This window comes from Tiliqua scincoides, chromosome 6, assembly GCF_035046505.1.
Source record: "Tiliqua scincoides isolate rTilSci1 chromosome 6, rTilSci1.hap2, whole genome shotgun sequence".
NCBI classification, from domain to species: domain Eukaryota; kingdom Metazoa; phylum Chordata; class Lepidosauria; order Squamata; family Scincidae; genus Tiliqua; species Tiliqua scincoides.
In genome coordinates this window covers 59,103,902-59,126,912 of record NC_089826.1, presented here as the reverse complement: position 1 = coordinate 59,126,912, position 23,011 = coordinate 59,103,902, and the positions used below count along the sequence as shown (strand labels likewise).

Below are 23,011 nucleotides of genomic sequence, written 5' to 3'. Positions count from 1 at the left end.
GAAGAACTCTACTGGAGGCAAGAACAGGTGGCTGCTCAATGAGTGTAGTTGAATCTTTACATCATATGATCCTGCATTGCCCCCTCTATAAAGATCTTCGCCAAGTATATCTAAAGGAACTCCTCAAAAAGGAGGAGGATTGGGCTGATCAAGAAAAAATGTGGTTTCTTCTTGCGGGTGTAAATATTGAATTAACTGTAAAAGTGGCAATCTTTTTAAAATTAGTCATTAAGAGAAAGATGGTACGTTTCACTGTAACATTTATCCAAGGTAGTTGAGGACTTTTAATCTGATTTTTAAGTCATATTTTTGTATCTTTATGCTAATAAAGGTAATCTGCATCTGACTCAAGGGATTCACTACTGACACCTATACTAGCCTTCTAGCGAGGACTGGGCCAGCAAGCAAATATTCATCACCATCTGGATTCCCTCTCAACCATGGTGGTAGATGCAGTTTTTTTAAAAATTCTTACCAGTTTTTCAGCAACAATAGCATTGTAGCCAATAGCTGATGCCCATTGTGGTTCCTCCCCTCCACAGTGTCACTTGTATTTTTGTGATGACATTAGGGGTGTTGTGGGGAAAAAAGGAAAAAAAAAAACCCATGGTAGACAGAAACCGCTAGCCAGAATACTGCTGCAGCTGCCCGACTGCTGTTAATATCAAGAGCCCTCATCTGCTAATATGGCAAAGGGAAGGTGGTTGACCAGAGGTTACCTTGCTGAGGGCTCTCTCTAACCTGGAGCTGGTCCTATCCTTTTTTGGGGGGAGGGAGGTGAAAGAGTAAAGTGTGAGTCTTTCTAGACCAGTGGTTCACAACCTGTGCTTCATGGGCTACAGCTGAGTCTGTGAGACCCTGAGAAATGGTCCATGAGGTTTCAGAAAAAGAGAGATAATAGCTTTCGATCCCTTGCTGTGTCTTGCCAAGCGAGCACTTCTCCAAGGACCACCAGAGAGGCTAGAGAATGGACCGCTTACAACCAGGACTTCTAGCACTTTAGCAAGCACTCCCCCACGGAATACCAAATTTAATTGTATTTTTGTTTGTGCAGGGGGTTGGGGTGTTGCTTGTGGTCCATGACGTTTCCAATTTTTGTCTCTGTGGTCTATGGGCTCCTAAAGGTTGGGAACCACTGTTGTAGAGCACAAACCTGGGAAAGTTGATCAGTGACTTGCACAAAATTCTGCCACAGTATTCAAGTGGCCTGAAGTCAGGTTCAAACTACACGCAGTGACAACAGATTTGTGTCTTTAAACAGTAGTCTGCTATTCAGGTTTCAGGCAGGAGGTTTGAGCGGTTTGCAACTGAAAGGACCAGGAGGTTGTCAATTCCCCTTCTTCTTCCCAGGTCTGTGACTTTCCCTCTGCATCCCCTTCCCTATATATTTGTCTTCCATTTCACCAGAACAACCAAAGAACAGCTGACATTATATTGCATTTCAATACTATAGAAAAAGCTACCAAAAGGGTCAATGGAAATTCTAACAGAACCTCAAGCAACTCCTTGGGAGAGGAGTTGCATGTCCCTTTCAGTTGTTGTCCCTATTTTTACAGCTGAATAGGGCAGTTCTGCATTTAAAGACATGAGTGTACCACAGCGTCATGTCATTTGATCATCAGACTTCTTTGCATCACTCATAACATAAGGCATGGAGAGTCGATTCCTGAGGAGCTCTTCATTCCTTCAGCAGCCTCAGTAGAAATGGAGACATGGTATCTCCCTTCCGACAGTGTCCTCCTTAAGGGCAGAAAGGAAAGCATTGCACCAGCACTAAGGGAGCCCTGGAGCCCTGGAAGGTAGACAGGTATGCCCCTGAGATCTGCCCTAGGGAGTGCCAATGATACAGCCATTCCTCTCTCCACCAGTGCACTCTAGGAATGTGCAGCATGTGAAGGAAGCTTTCTAAGATGGAGTGAAGTGTCATGTGTGCAGTGCATCTGAATTACATATTTACTGTTATTGCCAACAATATTTATATACAGGAGAGCCCCTGTATCTGTGGATTCTGTATCTGCGTTTCACTTATCCACAGTTCCACAGATGCAGCCCCCCCCCTTCCAGAGACAAGGGGAGGCTCTTTTAAGGGCTTCAAAGAGCTTCCACTGAGGGCTTCCCTGGCCCTCATAATGCCTTTTAAAAGCACAGAAACATCACTTCCAGTTTTGCCAAAAAACCGGAAGGTGCATTCCCCCCCCCCCCCGTAACAGTCATTCTGAGCCCTCAGAGGCTGTAAGTGCGTGGCCTCTGCGGGGCTCAGAAGAGCCTCCAGAGGTGAGGGGAGCACAGCTTTCACTGGCTCACAATATCCAAAAGTACAGGAAGCGACATGGGTAGGCATCCCATATATCCAGGAAAACTCTGATCCCAAACCTCCACTGCCTTGTGGCGACATCCAGTTATGGAAAAGGCTTCAGGAGTCAACCTTGAGGCAAAATCCCGAGCCGGAGTCCCTGAGGCGGTTCAAGGCTGAACACAGTCACGTTCTGGCAACTCCTGTGAAGCTGCTGGAACCAACCGTATTGGCTTCTGCCTTTCCATTGGACCATTTCAGCAATGTGGAGAGGGGGGAATTTGCTGCATGGGAAACAGTCTATCCTCCATATCTACTTTACCCAGGCTTCGCGCACTGGAGAGGACACTGTTCCAGAACACTATTCAGAGCGTGATACCGTAGTCTTCCAAGACTGAAGGATGCCAACAGGTATCCGTGGGAGGCTCCTGAATGGAACCCCCACGGATATTGGGGCACCACTGTACCACTTTTACAGATGCAGTTACAGTGACTGACCACTGTAGAACATTTGATGTGAATTTTTTCAAAAGCCATACTCGTGCGTGTTAAGGAAAGTCAGCATCACCATGCCCACGTTCTGAACACGTTCCCTTCCTTTGTATACAGATTCTGTGCACTGTTCTGCACAGACAAGACAGGAAAGTTTACAGCTGATGTATTTTTGTAATGGTAGCATAAATATGTTTTCTGCTATCACTTGAGAAGCTGATCCTTGTGATGGCTTTCTGATCTACACCTAACATGGAACTTTTTATACAAAGCACCAGGCAAGTTACAGAACTCCTTTGAGAACTACTGTTATGGGCTTACCCCTGTTTACAGTTTCCCATTCCGCTTTCTGGTAACTGAAAACTTGATGGTGTGTGGCCTTTTGATCTCTGAACAGTTAAGATTTATAATCACTATTTTCCTAAATAGCAGATGTGGCATTTCTATTTTACATTCCATTCGTTCTCGTCCGTCATTTTAAACGGCTCCATTTTTCTGGGCAGTGGATCTTTTTGCTACCAAGGAATTTCATAAGCACCTTGAGTTTGGGCTCTGTGTAATGTAATGGGTTTTACCTGAGGTAATTTCACATTCAATATTTTATCTTCACATATAAAACATGGTTAATATTAAAGAGAAGTAAAATTGTACTGGTGCTTGGTATGCATAATTTATATCACCTGTTCTTCTGTTTATTTCACAGACTATTTTTTATTACAGTGTTCACTTTCTGCCTTCAGGCAGGGTGCTGGTATAAATCCAATCTTCATAGTTTCCACTGGGAAAGTCACAATTCTAAAAAAGGTTTCAAAGTACTATTATTTATTGATTAGTTCTCTTACTCCCCCTCCTTCCATTTTTGGTCTGCATTACTGAAAGCAAATGAGGAGATGTTGAAATTCAGACCAAATCTTCAGCAAATGCACAAAAATGAACAGAATTGGCATCTAGTCTATGAATGCCTTAAAAATATATTAAGAAACATCTTTTCAAAGTACACTTTAAATTTTTTAAAATGCCGTGTAGGCCTCTGAGGCTTATAGTGCTCAAACAGAATAGTGTTTTTTATTCAATTTTGCCATAGTTTAATTTTCTTATCAACTTACTGGCACATCATCCCACTGCTGACTCTTCACAAGTTCGTAAGAGGGCTCTATTAAATCAAATTTTGGCACAGGGAATCCAGGGATGGCATTGTGCAGGTGGAAACCAAATGTCACCAGCCAGCTGTTAACATCTGTAAAGCAAAGAAAGAAATAAGACCATTTTATTTTCCCTTCCTAACTATTGAATTTAAAGCTGTAAAAGTTATTTAATGTCTGACAAGTGCAAGTGATTATGTGCTTTGAGGCATAATTAAATAAAAGCCGCAATATGGCTGCAGCTTATGCTAGCATACTTCTCTCACTGTATGGTAATACAAATATGCAATCTGCCAAGATTCTGAGTTGAAGGTATGGCTCCTTCTGGATCCAGCTTCTGCCGCTGGAACCCTGCAACCAGCAGTAAAGTTGCATCCATGGTTTTTGTTGTTGGACCGTGAATACATGGGAAAGGCCAACTCACTGTTTCTGAGTTGACCTGCTTCAGCTGCTGGGGCTTACCTTGAAGAGACCGCCAGCAGCCAAAAATCTGCAGCACAACCTGCGCTGGTGCTGCTGCATCGCCACGCAGGGATTTAAGTAGGATTGAGCTGCTCATGATGTCTACTTGAAAAAAAACAAACAACTGATGATAAATGCCAGAAGGACCTTAAGCATTTGATCCTAGATTACTGGTCCTCTGTTGTAAGGAAAATCAAAAATTGAAGATTATAATTCCAGGTTCAAAGACCCAGCTGGTAACCTTGCAGTATAATTAGGACAACTGGAATCTGCCCTCTGCATGTGTTGCAGAGGAAACATAGTTTACAGTCCAATCCCATCTCCCACCAGCCTGCGTGATGCAGTGGCACTAATGAAGCACCACATGGCCCAGGAGAGGTAAGTAAAAACCTTTGTTTCCCTGCAAGCTGCCTGGCTATCAATGTGTGTCCTCAGACTTAAGCTGACTATATAGTTGGCATAAGACCAAGGGAGGTTTAGGGGTGTAGGGTTTCTCCTTGCATATATATATATATCACAATCTTCCTCTAACCTAAGCATTTTAAAGGGTCTTATTGGTGTATTACAACCAGGAGGTTAACCTACGCAAGGAGAAGTCAAAGTAGATTTTCTAATGTAAAAAATCATTGCTCAGATACCAAGAACAGATGGAATTCGTATTCCCACCAAATTAACAATGAAACTCAATCCCATTTGAGGATGACAAGGAAGGGGCAATAGCACAGGGACGATGAAAATGGTGTCCATCAACATTGCTTTTTAATCAGTAAAGGATTATTGCTCGAGGAAGTTGAATAAAAGCAAGTTTAGATTAATTTTTTTTGTTGCATGAAAAAATGAAAGCTTTTGAAGGAATTAAAACACACTTTGATGCAAGTACAGGGCAAGTGGATTTAGGTCCTACATTGATCAATTTGAAAGGAAACTCTTTATTGAGATGGTAAAAAAGATAGCAGAGCTGTGGGATCTGAGGAATACCATTTTCTGTTTAACATACAAATGAAGGCACAACGATAAATAGCAAGTGGGAGTGTTAGAACGTTATTTTTCCGACTGTTAGACTAGTGCTTGGAAAGCCTCCCTGAAAAAAGATAATCATCTGAGGTGTTATCATGCAAGTAACAAACCCTCCCAAGTTCTCTAGATAAAGTTGCCATCTGGTATCCCACCACCATAATATTCAATATATTTACAGGTTTATAAACGGTTGCCATGGTGACAGTCTAGTCAGACATTGCTAGAAACATCAAAATTATATTTTGCTTTCTGCATTTCCTTTTTCTGACCACCTTAAAAGAGTTAGAATATTCTCCTGAGACAAAGGATTTAGGGGTCACTACAAGGATTTCTGACCATTCCTAACCTAATGCCTATTAATAATCTAGGAGATGGGGCCATTTGCTCCTCTGATTTCTGCTGGGAAAATCTTTGCTCTGTTCACTAATAGAGCAGATCTGCTCATTTTGTCCAAAGCAAGGCCCTTGCTTCAGTATCATTTTACTGAAGCAAGCAAGCCTTCACTAACAGCACTCCATACATATTTTTAGGAATTTGTATTGCACAATACTGTTTACTTTTTCCTTGCTTAGGTGGAACAAACAAGAATATGCCTGACAAACCGTTTGCCTAGAGATATTCTGAGTACGTGAGTTTGCCTTGCTGGCAGTTATCCTTCATCATATTCTGCAGACACTGCTGTAAGTTAGCTGCTATAATTCCAAGGTGATGTGCGAATACAATTTGCTGAATAGATAGATTATAAGCAGATGGAAACACATATTAAATGTACATTAAAAAAACCCAAATCTTTATTTACCTGTGATATAATCTTTCACATCATTAATTCTGCTGGCTGGATTGTTATTTCTAAACATGTACAAATTAAAAGGTGCTGGATCCTTCCCTATTTTTTTCCAGATTTCAATATCTGGTGTAGTCCAGCGCCCTGCCAGTATATCATAATCTCTTTGGCCGAAGTGAACTAATTTAGTGAGAGGGTCATAAAGGCCTCCGTGGAATCCTATCACCAACTGGAAGTCAAGGTTGGAATCAAAATAGATCTCGCCATACGCTGTGTACTGGATCTGTTTTAGCATTAGCCCATTGCTGCTGAAAACTGCCAGTGGCGTGCCGGTATTGTCTGATGCGATGTAGAACTCATCTCCGCTGCTAATCTCCATGGCAAAAAGGTGTCCTTGTAAATCATAGTACAGAGAGGTGATTTCAGAACTTGAATGATTGTAGACATGAGTTATCCTTGTTGGGTATGTGAGATCTGCATAAAAAAACTGGAGGTGCTGACCCAGGCTAGTTTTACTGGAAACCCGCCTTCCAAGTCCGTCATACCGGTATATCACTGTCCACCCACTGCCTTTGCTATAAACTCTGGTAAGGAGGCCCTTGGAGCTGTATTCAAAGATCTCTGTGCCCCGCTGTCGCAGGAATCCATCTTCATCTAACCGGTACTGAACATCGCCTAATCGGGTGATTCTGTCTCTCAGATCATACCGAAGTGGGGTCAAGCGAGCACTATTACTTGGATTGAGCAAATGGAGGTTGCCGTTCAAGTCATAATTGTAGCGCCACATTATTTTCTCATTCAGATAAACAGTCTGTAGCTGACCGTCAACATCATATTCATAGGCATACTTAGTTGTGTTGGCAAACGGCCCTATTTTGATTTCTCTTTTGGTTACTCGTCCCATGTTATCATACTGAATTGTAATCCAGTACATAAGAGATCTGAATATTTCGTACTGAATCTCCTTTATGCGGCCGTGGGCGTCGAAGTGCTTTGTGTAAGTCATTACAGCTGTTGAGATGATCTGATTAATATCATAATATATAACCCCAAATTTTCCAAACTGCTCAACTTTTCCGGAGATGTCATCAAATTGGTAAAGATCAATAGGCAATGGGGTTTCATTGATAACACCTTGCATGCTAGTCACTCTGAAGCTATTGTCATAGCTGTAGTCAAATCGGGCATTTACCATTCCATCCTCACTAAAGCGGAAAATCTGCCTGTCAATCAGTGGGCCAATTTGCCTGTATCTAATGGTGCAGATAAAACCATCACTCTGGAGGTTTACTGTTTTCAGAACTCCTGCTGTCTCATCATAAGTAAAACTGACTCTTGTACTATCATATAGGATTTCTGAGAGTCTAGTCTGCCTTCTGTATTTGAATAGGATTCTTCGACTTGTACCCAAGAAAGCAGTTTGTAGCAGCTGCCCTTCCTCATTGTAGTCCATGATAACAGAGGCATTGCTTTCAGGGGGATTGTAGATGTTCCGATAATAGCCAATGGAGCGGATAGTCTGCATGGTATGGCGGGCAACGCTGGGCATGGTTATCGCAGAAAGCCGGTCCAGTAAGTCATATTCAAAGATGTACTGCCGTTGGCTGTGCAGCAGGAGCACCATAGACTGAAAAGAGAAAACAGAGTTCAATCAAGTGCCAAAACTACTGTATGATAACAGCATTCTATTTAAGTAAATCATAATCTTTTAAATTGAGTTAGTCTTGACCTTGCAGAACAGTAATTATTCTCTGCCTAATTCATTTGGATACTTAATTGTAAGAGGTTCTGTAATTAGTAGCTCCAGATTCCTAATGTGCTACTTGTTGTGATGGAGTCTTTCTTTGTCAAGCACTCACAGCCAAACAGCAGATTGTCAATGGATTTGGATAAGTCATGTTTAATACCAGCAAAAGTGATGCTGTCTTACAGCCAATAATTCAAGAAGGGAACAACATATGGAGCAGACAATTTCACTCCTGTAATTAGAGATAATTTAGTGAGAAGTTTACTAGCCTGAAGATCCCTGCACCTCCTCTTCCACATCTCTTTGTCAGATGGGCAAAGCAATTGGTTCGTTATTTACATCAAACTTTGCAGAGTTAATCAGCCACCAAATGACTCCTTTTGCAAAGCATCAGCACTGTACATCACTGATGTTGTTTTACATTATTCATGTGATGATGTGTGAAACTGTCAGCAGTAGACATCATAGGTCACTAGCTATGATCACCGAAAGCATACTCCCCCCACCCGCCCCACTATAAATCAAGCTAAAAGATAAAGGGCACAATCGGTGGGCTGCTGTGAGATACAGGAAGCTGGACTAGATGGGCCTATGGTCTGATCCAGTGGGGCTGTTCTTATGTTCTTAATCCTAACCAGGTCTACTCAAGAGGTAAGCCCTATTTTGTTCAGTGGGGCTTACTCTCAGGAAAGTGTGGTTAGGACTGCAGCCAAAGGCAGTCAACTGTGATGCTTCATCACTTATTGACTGATGCTACAGAACTGAACATAGGAACTTCCCCCTGGTTTTGTGCCTAGTTATGCATTTAGACCACCATTTTATGCTCTGCTATGTACTGCACTGTGCTATGCTTGGAAAACATGAACTTGAGTACAGGGTCCCAGTGCTGGCATGAAGTGGCATTTATTCCCTTTTTTGATTTAGAAAAATCTGTTACTGGTCTAGCTACACCAGTGCTGGGGAACAGCTCTTATACAGTGCTTATAGCTCTTCTTTACTGCAACTGCGGCATCGCTGAATATACCTTAGCCCTTCTGCCACATACAGGATGCCACTATAGCTCCAGAAGGTTCAAAGAGTGATTAGAACAGGCCGTAGGGACTTTGAGAGTTAGAATACTGTACTCTTAAATGTTATTGAGGTCACTGGAATGAATTTACTTAAATGAGCTTTATTTCCCACAGATTTCAAGTGCATCTTTAATTTTCTTTGGACTGCATCCAACAGCAGCAAATCACTAAAAGTAAGTGAATGATGCTTGCTATCTGGATTTGAAAAGATCCGGGGTGTACCAGGGTGGATTTGAAAGGATTCAGCTCCATAGCCCTGAAATGCAAACCTTCTGCAGCATTGCCCTGCATTCGTTTGTGACCATTCTTATGCAGTAATCATTCACTAATTTAATGGCATTATGGACAAGTCATTCCCAGGACAGTATTCTACCTTTTCAAGGTATGTGTAACTCCATGTTTTGCCATCAGCAAATACTCTAGACACGATTCTTCCCTGTCCATCATAATCAACTTTCTCACTTGTTGTCCCTCGCTGAATGCTGCCAATTTGACCTGTAGATGAATAGGTAACATTGACAGCCATCAACTTGCTGCTTGGCAGCCAGAGAGTTGGATGTCCTGACGTGTCATAGGCAATCCTCAGCAGAAATTTACGGTGGTCATCGTAGATTTTTTCTGTCTTTGTGGTTCGATCAAAGTCAACGGAAAGGAGGTTCCTGCCATTAACCTTTTATAAAACAAACAAGACAACAAATTAAATCATTTTGCTCTAACACAGGCTGCCAATTACTTCCTCGTAGTATCAGCTATTGTTTAAACATTGCTGTTTAAACACCATTTACAGTGACTGATTTCCTGTGTCAGTAAATTAATTTAGCAACTTCTTGGTATAAGTGCCAGGCTTTAGATTAACGGCAATTTTAAAAGGTTTCATTAAATAAAGATGTCTTGGCATTTACTCAAAATCTTTTCAATTAATTCCCATGGAATTTAGTTAAATGTTAATATAATCCAAAAATATATATATTTATATTTTTTAATAATCAGTAAGATTTGTGAAGGATGTTACGGAGATGCAACAGAATTATCAGTGTCTATATGAAAAAATATAAGAAGACAAAGGTAACAAATATACTGATGAAACATGATCAGTGACATTTCACATTGATCAGGAGGGACACACAGCATTACCGTACTCAACCAAAGTATGTTCTTTCACAATAAATAATTCTAAAAATGATTATTTACAGAGATAATGGTTTTATAAGGCATTTGATATACTACACACCAATGAACATAGTACATCCAGTGCACCACCTCCCTCTGAATGAAAGGTGTACTCATGGGTTGTCTAAGTGACACTGCATACAACCAGAAACCTATTTTTTCAACCATCTTCTTCAAGATAATTGATCTAACACAGATGTGAACCTACCATTAAAATAAAGCTAGTGGGTGGCATTTGAGATTGATTCAGCTTCTCTTAAATCACTGCAGCACTATAGCTCATTTGTTACACCCTGCAGGGGCATGAAATACTGAACTGCTGTTAGGTTGCAAGGATGTTATAGAGAGGGTGAAAACTGCAATGCTTCAAATAGGATGTTTCTGAGTTAAAGCCACCTTTTTGGAACAGAGATCTTCTTCAGCGATTCTTTGCTTCTGACCTGGCAAAGAAATCTGACTGTCTTGGTGATCTTATTATGAAGGCTATTCTGAAAGTAAATACTGCTTGGCTGTTAAATTGTTTTCCTTAAGTCTTTTTTTTTTTTAAATACCGCTCAGAAGTTAGATATTACTTCTAATATTACATTACTTCTCCATGCAATCTTCATCTGAATTGAGGCAATTGTCATGTCATGGAACAAGCTTCTTTATTCCCTCCACAAAGTTTGTTTGCCAAGATCACTGTCTGGGCTGTTTGAGTAGTCAAGCTCTGTAAGACAGCCACAGTTCAAACAAACTTTCTCCAACAAGAAGCTAATGGCCACTGTGTTCTGGAACCTTAAAGGATGACAATCACCTGAGAGGCAGGAGAGCTATTAGGAACAAAAGAAGAAAAATGAGGACATTGGGCTGCTTCTTTTGCATGACAATGCGCACGCGTACACGCGTGCACACGCACACGCATGGCCTTCTGCAGAACTGGTGACCAGTTGGCTGAGCTCCCTGGCAGGAACATTCTTCATGGAGGGGATAAAGAAGCTTGTCCCAGGACATGACAATTGCCTCAGTTCGGATGGAGAAGTAGTATGGCCATGGAATTTAACTTCTGAGCAGTATTAAATTGTTCTCCTTAAGTCTTGTTTTATAATAGCCAAGTGGTACTTACTTTCAGAACAGCCCTCGTATTTATTTAGAAGATTTATATATTGTACTGCTTTTCCCATGGATAAGAGCTCTGCACTCAAGGGGGTTTACAAGAAGATTCAAAACATAATAAAATACAGCTAAATCATCAACTTTTGCTACAGCTGATGACTAGGTATTGGATAAGACCTGCAATTAATCTCTTTGAGGTTCAGTTGATTGTTCTCTACATCTTGTGGACCTGTAATTTGGCATACAATGGGGTTATATTTTGCCTGTCTTGCTACCTAAGATGTAGGCAAGGCCATCAGGAGAGATAATAGAGACATATGGCTTCAGGTTATCATATGGCTAAACACTCTTATCGGGAAAATGTCTAATCAGTTGTTTTTGTCCGTTTTCGACATCTATGTGAGATCACCAGGATGAAAAACAAGCACTTTGTTTTCAACTTTAATATGACTTTTTTCATGCAAAGTTTTTTCTGTTGCAAACCTGAAAATCTAGAGAATGCAAGATGTAACAATTTTGATGAACTTTATATGTTATATACAAAATGTGAGAGGTGGAAGAATTTAAAACCAGTTATACTATATAGATGGAAATCTTACATATGCTCTTCCTCCATGTCGAGAGCTAACTTTCCCCAGGTTTAATGCCTTACTGAAATTAGCCTATCCATACATAGCATTGCCTATATTGTTCCTTACCAGGAGAAGAGGTGACAAGCTACCTTCCTTATCCCTCCTCTACCCAGAAAGTGTTGCTGCTGCTACTTGTGGAAATGCAGTACACTCACAGAAAGCAGAATTCTTATTTGTGAGTAAGCACTATAATCAAGCATGCAGAATGATGAGTACAGTAGCTGGCTGCTTGAAATAGCAAGATGAAGGCTTTTTCAAAGCCCACTGCTAAGCTTGCTGGCAATGCTCCTCCTGCACTGATGCCATCTGCACTAAACATAAAATAGCATGCTGCTCCAATAGCTCCAATAGCAATAGGAGTTGGTGTCACCTAGTTTTCGCAGATTTTCAGGCTGCTGGTATAGCACAATGATATGTAGGTGTGTTTGTGTGTGTGAGAGAGAGGGTGAGTGCAGACACAAAAGTAAAGATCAGATGTGAACTAGTAACTCTCATGAACTTATTTCAAGACTGTACCAGGCAATATTTGTACACTCTGTTCTACCTTGGCACTTTATGGGAACTGTATTTGTATCTGTGAGGCCTCCCTGTGGGGGGAGGGGAGGGCCTGCCCGGCCTTTCCAAGGGGGACCCCCTTGTGAAGGCCTCAGAACAGTTCACCAGAAGAAGGTGAATAGCTCCAATAGCATGCTCCAACTCCGATAGCATGCTGCTCAGCATGCTGCTGAGAGTGCTGGTGGAAAAGCCTGAGCCTTCCTACCCATGTTGTCACATTGTGCTGGAGCAAATGTGTTAGCGGGAGAGGTGGGTGAGAGTGGGAGAGGGTGAAAGATAGGCAGACTGGATCCAGTGGCAGTAGTGGCAGCTAAATCCTAATCCCCTTCCTGGAACCGATTCTGTGGTGCAGGTCCTCACGGACCTACACCAGCTAATTAGCTAATACTGGTTCGAATAGACCCCCCATGCTGAGACGCTTATCCTGGAGTAAGGGAACCATTGTTCCTTACCCAGAGGAGACCTCCGCAGCCGCCCCCCCTCCCACAGGATGCAGTGGTAGCCATTTTGGTGCCACCGTATCGTTGGGGAGGAAAGGATAGTATTAGGCCACTAAAGTACATAAATGAAGGATTGGATCCTTGGGTATTTATTCACAATTAGGTATGTGGCCAGAAGTGGTTCCAAATTGCCACTTGAAATGGTACCCTTCCCAGCCAGCCAATCAGCACTTGCAACAGTTCCATGGGCTGAGAACAGCTTTTCTGGGTTCCCATTCCTATCAAGAATCTTGATGTGTTAACTTATGAGCAGATTCATGGGCCAGAGACCCTTTCCATCCAATACATGTAATGATCTTACAGTGCACATTCATTCAGACATTGTAGAAATGTGGGGGTGTTTCTCTTTAAACCGGAGTCCCTTTCCTGCACCCAAACTCAGAGATGCAGCACTAATCAATAACTCAGTATGCAATTTGGAGCCCAAAGTGCCAATTTTTCCTATGACAGTACAGGACTGTGGTTGGTGCAAACATGCCTTAGCTTTTCTCTGCTTACACATCTGTCTTTGCATTTTCCACCACTTTCTGTATTCTCCCATCATCTGATTCTACAGTTCATGTGGCCTTCAACAAGATCATTTTCAGTTAATCTAGCTTTAGTACCATTGGGATGTTCCTGGTTTCTAAAACAGATTGAACTATTACTCCACATTTTAAACATAAATTGAAAGAATGTGAAAATTAATGCTCTAACTGCACTGCGTGATTTCCCTGCCCCCAACGGTTAAGGCACACTTTGTGTCAGGTGAACTTGCTAAGGTCAATTAAGCAACGTGGAGAGAACCGGCACTCATATAATTTTCTTTATTGCAAGGGTGAAAGATGGATCTTGACGGCACTTTTTCTTTTATCCAGTTCTACAATTGTTCTAGTTTGTTTTACTTTCTTTACTTATTTTACCTCCTGTTTGACCTCTGCTTTCTCCTTCACCTTAAATCTTCTGAAATAGAGCAACTGTTGGAGTACTCAGAAGACAGGCGTACACAGGATGCCATTCCTGAGACCCCCAAAGTAGCAGCCTTGCGTGTCAGGCTATGGAAGGTATCAAACTATTGGGGTGGGGACTCTTCTCACATGCTATCCTTGGACAACAAGCAAGAGGAGGGTGACTTTTTATCTCCATCTCTTCCTCCTTTTCCTGTGGTGCTGCTGAAGTTCATGACAGCAGAACTGGAGGAGAAAGTACCAGTGGTTGTCCTTGCAGTTTCCTTTTCTCTTCCAGTGACCGGGTGGGGAGGATGCTGGGAACAGAGAGGCTCCTCTACCAGGATTCTCCCTGACTGGACAGTTTAGGAGGAGAAGCAGCAGAGGAGGAGGTGAGGTGGTAGAGATTGGGAAGTGCATGCACGCTGGCAGCAGGCAATGAAATTTGACACTGTTTTGGGTACTGGATTGGCTTTGGCCAGACCTTGGAAAACATGCTTCATTTGAGACATGAGTTAGTAGTGTTTCTGTTTTGTCAGTGCTGGAATTTATTGGAAGACATTACTATCTTTAAGCCAAGAGATTTACATTATTAGATAGCTAGAAGCGTTTGGCAGAGATAATCCATAAATAAAATATTATATTATGTCCAAATGGGCCATGTTGAGCAACACGCAATCATCAAAGGGCTCAAAGTTTTCTGGCTATTAAAGCTACTCTCACAAGTTAAAGAATGGCAGATTTCCATCCTGCTGGCTGTCTGAATGCCAACAGATGACTTCATCCTCATATTTGACTTCCTCATTCACAATCTGCTTCCATAATTCTTTGCTCTGAGCACAATGCAATTTATTTGGGATATAATGCTGCAAAGAGGAGGGAAAAATGAATAAAATAGGGCCCTGCCATTAAAAGAATGGTCATTTTTGCTTGCTAACTTGAGAAAAGACTTTAGAAACTTGCAGAGTATATGTGAGTCTTATAAATGTATGCTTCCCGCTGCTGTGAACATTATGACTGAACGATGATTTTACTTGATGAATTACCATAGGCATACATACTTAGGCAAGAGCATATGCTAGAAGGGTCAATAAAATGTGTTCAAAGCACATTTTATAAAGATACCAATTATGTCCCTTCTAGTCCTTTCTTTCAAAATAAGCATTACAGCACTCTACTTTCGAAAAAAAAGAACACATCCTAGCCCCAATTTCTTTGGCAAAAATGGTTAATGAGTCAAATGTACAATGCAAATGCATATAATTTTGCCGTAATGAAAAAGATTAGTGGGTGGACCAGAGGTACTTTTCTGGTTACTGTATAGTTTTAATTAATAATTAAGGACAACAGGTCACTGAGGGCAACAAGTCCCATAGATAAAATTTTGATGTGTGTGTGTGTCCATGTGCAAGTTTGAACATATAAGCATGTGAGTGTGAATTTCCCCCTCAGAATAAACCTCACTCCTGAGTCTGTACAAATTATAACCATCAGGGACCATTCCAATTGCTTCTACACTGGAGAATTATCAGAAAATTAATCAAAGTTGAAAAGATGTTGGGATTTCTTTTACATTCCAGGCACTTCAAGCTTGAGACAGATCCTTCATGGTACCTTGTCTTAGCCTGAAAATGAATTAGAGGTACTACTCACTCTGAGTTTTCGGCCAAATACATTCACTTTGCCTTGAGCTTGTTCTTTTCGAAACCTCCATTCTACTAAATTCTGTCCATTTTCTCCAGGAAGTGTCATGTTTCTTTTCCCTACGGTTGGGTTGGCTGTGCCAGCTAAAACATGTGGCTCGGTTTGGTAGTGTGTGTCCAGGCCACTGGCATAGATGATTCTGAGGGACCCATCATAACCAATCTGGTAACTATTTCTTAACTGATCTGAAATGAAACAAAAGCATAGTATAAGCTCAAAGCTATTTCTCGTGGTTTAATATATGAAATATAAAGATAGCTGTGATGTAAACCAAGCGAATACCCACAGATTAAGGATGCAATCCTAACCACACTTTCCTGAGAGTAAGCCCCATTGAACAAAATAGGACTTACTTCTGAGTAGACATGGTAAGGCTTGTGCCTTAAACCATAAAAATGGATGCAAGCAAAGTTAAATTGCTCCATTGTTTCTTGCATTCCATTGAACAGAAAAGTTCAAATTATTTGGTTTGTATGTGGCTTTTCCCCACTACTTTTCGACTGACATCCTTACCCTTATCCATAGCCCAAAAATGCTGCTAAAAGCACAAAGATGTTTCCCAGCTGTAAGTCCTTCTGCACACACATCAGCATTGGGACGGGCCACAGCTCAATGGCACAGCACATGCTGAATGTCCTAAGTTAAATCCATCTCCGGAACAAAAGAAAATTCCTACGCGAAATCCCGGAGAGCACTGTCAGTCAACGTAGGTAATACTGAGCTAGACAGACCAATGGTTTTACTCAGTATAAGGCAGCTTCCTCTGATTCCTGCATGTACAGTAGTGCCCTAAAAGGTTTTCTGTCAGGAAGACTTTAGTGCTTCATTTAGGCTGGCATCAGAAACGTTTCTATATATGAGATTGTTTGTTAAATTCTATTATTGTACCTTGGACCATTGTATAGAAGGAATCAATTGATGATAGATTTGAAGTGATGCTGACATCCTCCTCTCTGCTCGATGATTCAATGTCGACTGTAATGGCCCTGTCCATCTCCCCATGGAGGTTGGTGACCACTCCGGTTGGAAATGTGACATTGGTTAGCCGTCCCTCACTGTCATAGCTGAAACAGAAAGGGGGGAAAATGATATAAAATGATAAGCAAGAACGAATTGTTTTTCCTCATATACTGAAACTAACAGAAAATATCAGATGGCAATATTGTTGAGAAATGCTTGGGTTCTGTGCCTGTGTTATGCACAATGAAGACTTCAAACAAGCTTTGAAGTCATCGAAAGCCTGTTTAACATACAGGAGCCTCAGTAGAAGAGAAAACAGATGGAACTGCAGTTCTGAATATTATTCTTTGAAGTGTGACCAAATCCTGCTGCACATCTAATTTGCTGTTTCAAAGGCAACATGTTTGGTGGGGATAAATTGCTTCACATTCTGAACTCGCTTCCCAAAATCAGGCTAGATTTTGTTCACGCTCCTGCAAATGTTATCTCAGGGGCTCTTGAGATTTTTTAGCATGGGGCCTTATCTTTCTGTGAAGACAGCGAACCTCCTCCACTTATGTTCCTGACTGTACCACATTTGCTGCATTACCAGGATAAGCTGCAATGGGAAGCACTGATTCTCTGCTGTTACGCTGACATGTAAGCTGGGAACAGAAACGCAAATGGCGCAAGGAAAAATTGCTAATATCAAGGGAATACAGTGCTTAAGCACCACTCATAATGCTTTGTTTTTAATTTCATAAATCTATTTTATATGTTTTAACAGTGACACATAATGGTATCAAAAGATTCTTCTAATGCAGTGATTTTCAACCTTTTTAATCTCATGGCACACTGATAAGGCACTAAAATTGTCAAGGCACACCATCAGGTTTTTGACAATTGACAAGGCACACCATGCTGCCAGTGGAGGACTCGCATCCCTCTTGGCCCTACTAATAAATGACCTTCCTCCAAATTCCTGTGGCACACCTATGGACCATTCACAGCACACCAGTTTGCCATGGCGCACTAGTTGAAAATGGCTGTTCTAAAGGATGTTGTTCAGGTAAGGTTTCCATAATCAGTTCAGGACCCAGTAAGAGCTCTGAAGCACAAGAGTGTTCACCAGTTATGCACTGCTAAGTCACTGCAGTTTTGTGAAACTGGAACCATTACATGTGTGAGACTTCTGATTTCAGAGCTCTTAAAATGACAAACCTGTTTTCTGAAATGGGATTTGGTCAACGAGTCTGTTATATGACATTTAGTTTTTCATTGAAAAATTTGTTTTTAAACTGGGCACCTAGAGAGATTGCTTGAGTCTGCCCTTGGTACGGTAAGCAGATTGACACTTTAGCACCATGTGCCCCCTCGTCCCCACTTCTTGCTTTTCAGAATGTGCAAGGGCTTGCCAGAAGGACGATAATGCTTGGGTCAGTGTGGGGTCAGGGCCAGCAGACTAGCACCTGTCCACTCAGTTGCAGCTGTCACAAGTTTTTAAAGTGGCTACTGCCTGATTACAAGCTCTGACCATTGCCTGGGATGTTTGGTGTGCCTGTGCGGTGGATGGAACACCTGCAAATTACACAGGGACAATGCTGATCTTCCCTGCTAATCCAAATTTCAGTCAGAAGATTAGCACTGGAAGCTCAAACCCCAGCACAGCCCTTAGAGACCTGTGGAGATAACTTCTGTTATAATTATAAGAACACCCTGGAACCACAGGAGGAAAAATGCTCATGCCAGATTTGATAACTATGAAATATGCTTCTGATTTTATATTAAATGTTGTACTCCATGGCCCTTACTCTAAGTCAAGTAGAAGATGAAGAGGTTTTTCTTTCAGATGAAAGCGTTCTCACTGAAAGCAGTCAAGGACCATGGAGGTGTATATTCTCCATGCACTTCTTGGAGGCAATTGCCGAGCAGTGGCCAAGCGTGGGAGAGGAGAAACCCTGCATTTTCTGCCTACAATTGCTAAAAGTCAACTGAGGAGGAGGAAAGACCCAGTTTGTGCAGCACAGGCACTATGGAGCTGCACCTCCCCAAATGTCTATGGCAGTCTCACGAGCCCTGTACAAACTGCTGTAAGCCTTAGAGGCAGCTCCACATCTCAGAGCCTGCATTTCACAACAGTAGGGCTGCATTCCTATGCACACTTTCCTATGAACACGTTCTGCATTCCTATGCTTCACATTCTGAACTCGCTTCCCATAAGCAGGCTAGATTTTGTTCACGTTCCTGCGAATGTTATCTCAGGGGCTCTTGAGATTTTTTAGCATGGGGCCTTATCTTTCTGTGAAGACAGCAAACCTCCTCCACTTATGTTCCTGACTGTACCACATTTGCTGCATTACCAGGATAAGCTGCAATGGGAAGCACTGATTCTCTGCTGTTACGCTGACATGTAAGCTGGGAACAGAAACTCAAATGGCGCAAGGAAAAATTTAACACAATGGGACTTACTTCTGAGTAGACATACATAGGATCGTGCTGTGTGTCTCCTGCATACCTTGGTTACCACTGGTCTGTGCTGGCCAGAAAATGTGTCACCCCTGCCTATGCTCTGCTAGCTTGTCCGAAGCACTGTCTCATTTGTTCCCCATTGTGTTTTAGCAAGTTTCCTTGCCTGGCCTGTTCTGTCTTGCAGGCAGTCCCTAGCAGTTTCCTGGAGAGTTCCCTTGAGAACAAAGAATAGTTTTAAGATATGTAAGACAGTGGCTGTCATCACATCCTGTGGCAGCACATTCCATAAATTATGCACTTTCTTCTGTCTGCCCTGACTCTCCAGCCAGTCACTTTCACTGGATGATCCCCAGGGACAGAAGCAGGGATGTAGGAGCAGATGCTGCTTGCCTGGACATCCCTGGGGCTTCTAAAGTGTTCAAGTGAATATTACATTTGCACAGCCCCAATCTGACTGCTATTGCTGCTGCTGCCACCCCAGCCATGGACGTCCGCAGTCCCGCGCCTGGGGCAAAGCTCCGCGATGGCACCCCCTTGCGGGCTTTCACCACCCCCCGGGCAGAAATCCAACCCCCCTATTCACCAGAGGCTCATGGAGCCTCATGCGACTTCCTCCCTCGCTGCAGAAACCTCTCTGAGGTTCCCCGGCGCTATAAACTGTGCTTCCGGCAAACTGGAAGCACAGTTTCTGCCCCCATCAGGAGCCTCAGAGACGCCTCCACGGGGTCCCAGCAGCCAGCACCTGGGGCTTTTGCCCCATCCCGGTCTATGGCAGGCATGCAACTGTACCACCCCCACCTCCCCCTTCCTTAAGAAAAAAAGTCTCTGGGAGGTGGCAGTGGCAGGAGCTCCCTTAGAACTAGGCAGCCCCCTCCAATGTCCTCTGAGGCTTCTGTAAACTATCCTTATCTCCAATCAGCAGCTACTTCAATTTTCGCTTGAAAACAGAAGTAGTTGCTGATCAGAAATAAGGACTGTTTACAGAAGCCTTCGTCAACATTGGAGGGGGCTGCAAGCCTCTAGGATCCTGCAGGAGGCTAGTTCTGCCTCCAAATTAAGAAATAAGCCCCTTGGCGGTGGCAGTGCTGCAATTTCTGCAGCACTGTTGCTGCCGTTGGTGCAGGGGACTTCCCTTAAGGGGGAATGCCCTGCTTCCGGTTCCCCTGGTGGGTCATGACCCACCAGTTTGGGAACCACTATTCTAGATAATAATATTGGTTTATCTTACAGAGCTGTTATAAGAAGAGATATCTGAGACAATGCATGTGAAGGACTTTGAAAAACCAAAAGTGAAATATTAATGAGCACAGAATCGTTTATTTTGTTTTATGTGTAGTGGTGGAGCTGATGTGTACTTTCCATTGGTCAGGCTTCTCATTTTGTTTTTAAAATGCAGTTTGGTTCTGTCTTTGATTTTGAGTATGTCTTGTTTGTCCTTCCAACCAAAAGGGAAGAGTAACAGCCCAATCCTATACATGTCTACTCAGAAGTCAGTCCCATTTGAGTCAATAGGGTATACTCCCAGGAAAGTGTGGATAGGATTGGGCTGTCTAAGAGCTTTAATTCAATCATAAAAACAGCTAGCGCCATAGATGGACAACAGTAGATGGTATCTAAACAAGCAGCTAGGCTGTACGCATGCACAGGTTGAGAACTGAACTGCCAGCTGAAACTTCTTTTGAAATTTTCACAGCAACTTTCACTGTTTAGAAGGCCAACCATTCAGTTACAAAGCAGTTTGTCTTTTTTGCTGTTGGAGCTGCTAAGACAAAAGCCTCAAAGGCAGACAGTTTCTGTGTGCTGAACTCTTTTCTTGCTTGCTACTCAAATATATCCTTTGTTTCTTGCAAGCAGAGTCAGCACGGGCATAGTTATGCTAAGATGTATGGAAAATGGCTAAATGGATGCCATTCAAAGTGAAAAGAAAATTCACGCGCTCCTGCTAAAAAGTTTACTTTTTTCTTTGTCTCAGTTGACTCTTGGATGTCTCAGTAAAATCTGTATATGCTGTGCAAAACGTTTGGATTGAAATTGAGCTACCCTTCAGTTCCTCAAGGTTTGAAGTTAATACTGTCATACTATGTTGATTTGATGTTATCTATTTCATGGCTATGTCTTTTCCATTTCCATGACTTAGATAAACTTTAAACATAATTGAGGTTACAATCCTATACACTCTTACAAGGGAGTAAGTACCACTGAGTTGAATAGGTCTTACTTCCAAGCAGACATGCATAGGAGTGTGCTATTAGATTTTTACAGAACAAGTAGCACAAGTTTTAGGAAATTACAAGAAAAGACAAATGTTTATCACAGAAGGAGATCCACTGGTTCTGTGGTTATCAGCTACTGAGAGTAAATGGTTTATAAGTAACCAGGTGGAAGACAAGGTTTTCATTTCAAGTTCTCATTTTGATGCCTATAGCAGTTTTATAGCACTGCCCCATTCAGATCTTTTTTGAAGTAAATCCCATTGTGTTCAATGGGGCTTACTCCCAAGAGAGTGGGTACAAGATTTCAGCCCTATAATGCTTCTTTCTAGCATGTTTACTTTGTTGTAAGTAAAAAAAAAAAAAACCTTGAATGTTCTTTATAATGGAAAAGTGGAAATGAAACTCCAAAATTTTTTTTTATAAAACAGGTGTCATCTCAAATACTATGAACATTTCTGCATCCATTATCAGCATTAATACGGAATTTTCTATATTATTAAAATTATGAGACTAACTGCAATTTCATGGCATTTTGAATACCTCAGAGGTTTGCAAAATCACAACATGTATGCATATTAAAATAATTTATAACATTAAAATTATTCTGAGGAAAAGTGTGAGTTTTTTCTAAATTGTTATTTGTGTGCTTATTGAATCAGTATAAGGTATAGCTCCTCTGGAGCAATATGATTGATTCCACATTAATTGCTTAGAACACCTGTATATTTCACTTTTTCAGACAAAGCTGAAGGTAAGAGGTTACTGCAGCAATGGAAATTTGTAGAGAAGAAATTGCAGCACAGTAGGTAGCGAGACCAAACATCATTTCACTGTGGGATGCTTAGGTTTGCTCTTATGAATACATCTGCCAAAACATAATTAAGAAAGGTCAAATCTTCCTTGAACGATTCATGTGAGCCACACCAAAATCTTCAATGAGACTACTTGTGTGAATAAAGCAAGAAAAATATGGCCAAACCAATGGAAAAAAGGGAAGGCTCTCCCCCCACTACTGCTTCATTTTGCCACCAGAGCCAAGGGAGGTTGTTTAGTAAAACCGCAGGCAGCATTTTTCCTCACAATCTTATATAGTGAGGCAAACTGAAATTGCTGGAACTGGAGAAATAATTAAGATCTTTCATGACAACATGTCAAGCATCTGACCTGCAAGCCAAGTCATTAAATAAAACCTTTTACTTGGAATTTAATTTTTTTTTTTTAAAGATTTGACATTCTGCAGCACGATAAAACCTTTGGACAAGGGAAAGGGAAGAATGTTAATCTGCCGGGGGAACTTGATACCCCTGCTACAATAATTTGCTAATCTCCTTAATGACCACCAAAACCTTGTAGACTAAGGCTGCAATCCTAACCCATTTTCCAGCACTGACATAAGGGCAATGCAGCTCCGAGGTCAGGGAACAAACATTCCCTTATTTTGAGGAGGCTTCCATGAGTGCCAACCAACTGCAGGATGCAGCACATGTCCCACTGGCACTGCTATGCCAGTGCTGCAAAGTGGGTTAGGATTGCGCCCTAAGATTACTAAAACAGAAAGACTGCAAATAAAACTGCAAGTACAATCACCACATGGAAGAATCAAGGGCAGAATTGAACATCTAGGGTAGACCTGCAGATGGGAAGGAGGGGCTCAACAGGAAATTGAGAAGGCTCAACAGTTGAATTTGTATATTGGGTCTGGAGACCACAAGATATAGCTGAAGGCACCCCAAAGGTTGCCAGCACCTGAAGCAGAGAAAACAGTGTAGCTGTAGCAGTTGTGAGACAATGGGCGCAATCC

General features: G+C 41.9%; 1 protein-coding gene across 8 annotated transcripts in view; it reads right to left on the bottom strand.

The window, feature by feature from the left end:
- TENM3 (teneurin transmembrane protein 3) overlaps positions 1-23,011 on the bottom strand; it is a 398,700-nt gene that overhangs the window by 2,133 nt on the left and 373,556 nt on the right. For all 8 annotated transcript variants that reach the window (XM_066632787.1, XM_066632788.1, XM_066632790.1 and 5 more), the window contains 5 exons: positions 16,478-16,653; positions 15,539-15,774; positions 9,381-9,677; positions 6,206-7,817; positions 3,892-4,022 (listed from right to left, as the gene is read on the bottom strand). In XM_066632787.1, the coding sequence (XP_066488884.1) occupies positions 3,892-4,022; positions 6,206-7,817; positions 9,381-9,677; positions 15,539-15,774; positions 16,478-16,653 (2,452 nt within the window). The remainder of the gene's footprint in view (positions 1-3,891; positions 4,023-6,205; positions 7,818-9,380; positions 9,678-15,538; positions 15,775-16,477; positions 16,654-23,011) is intronic.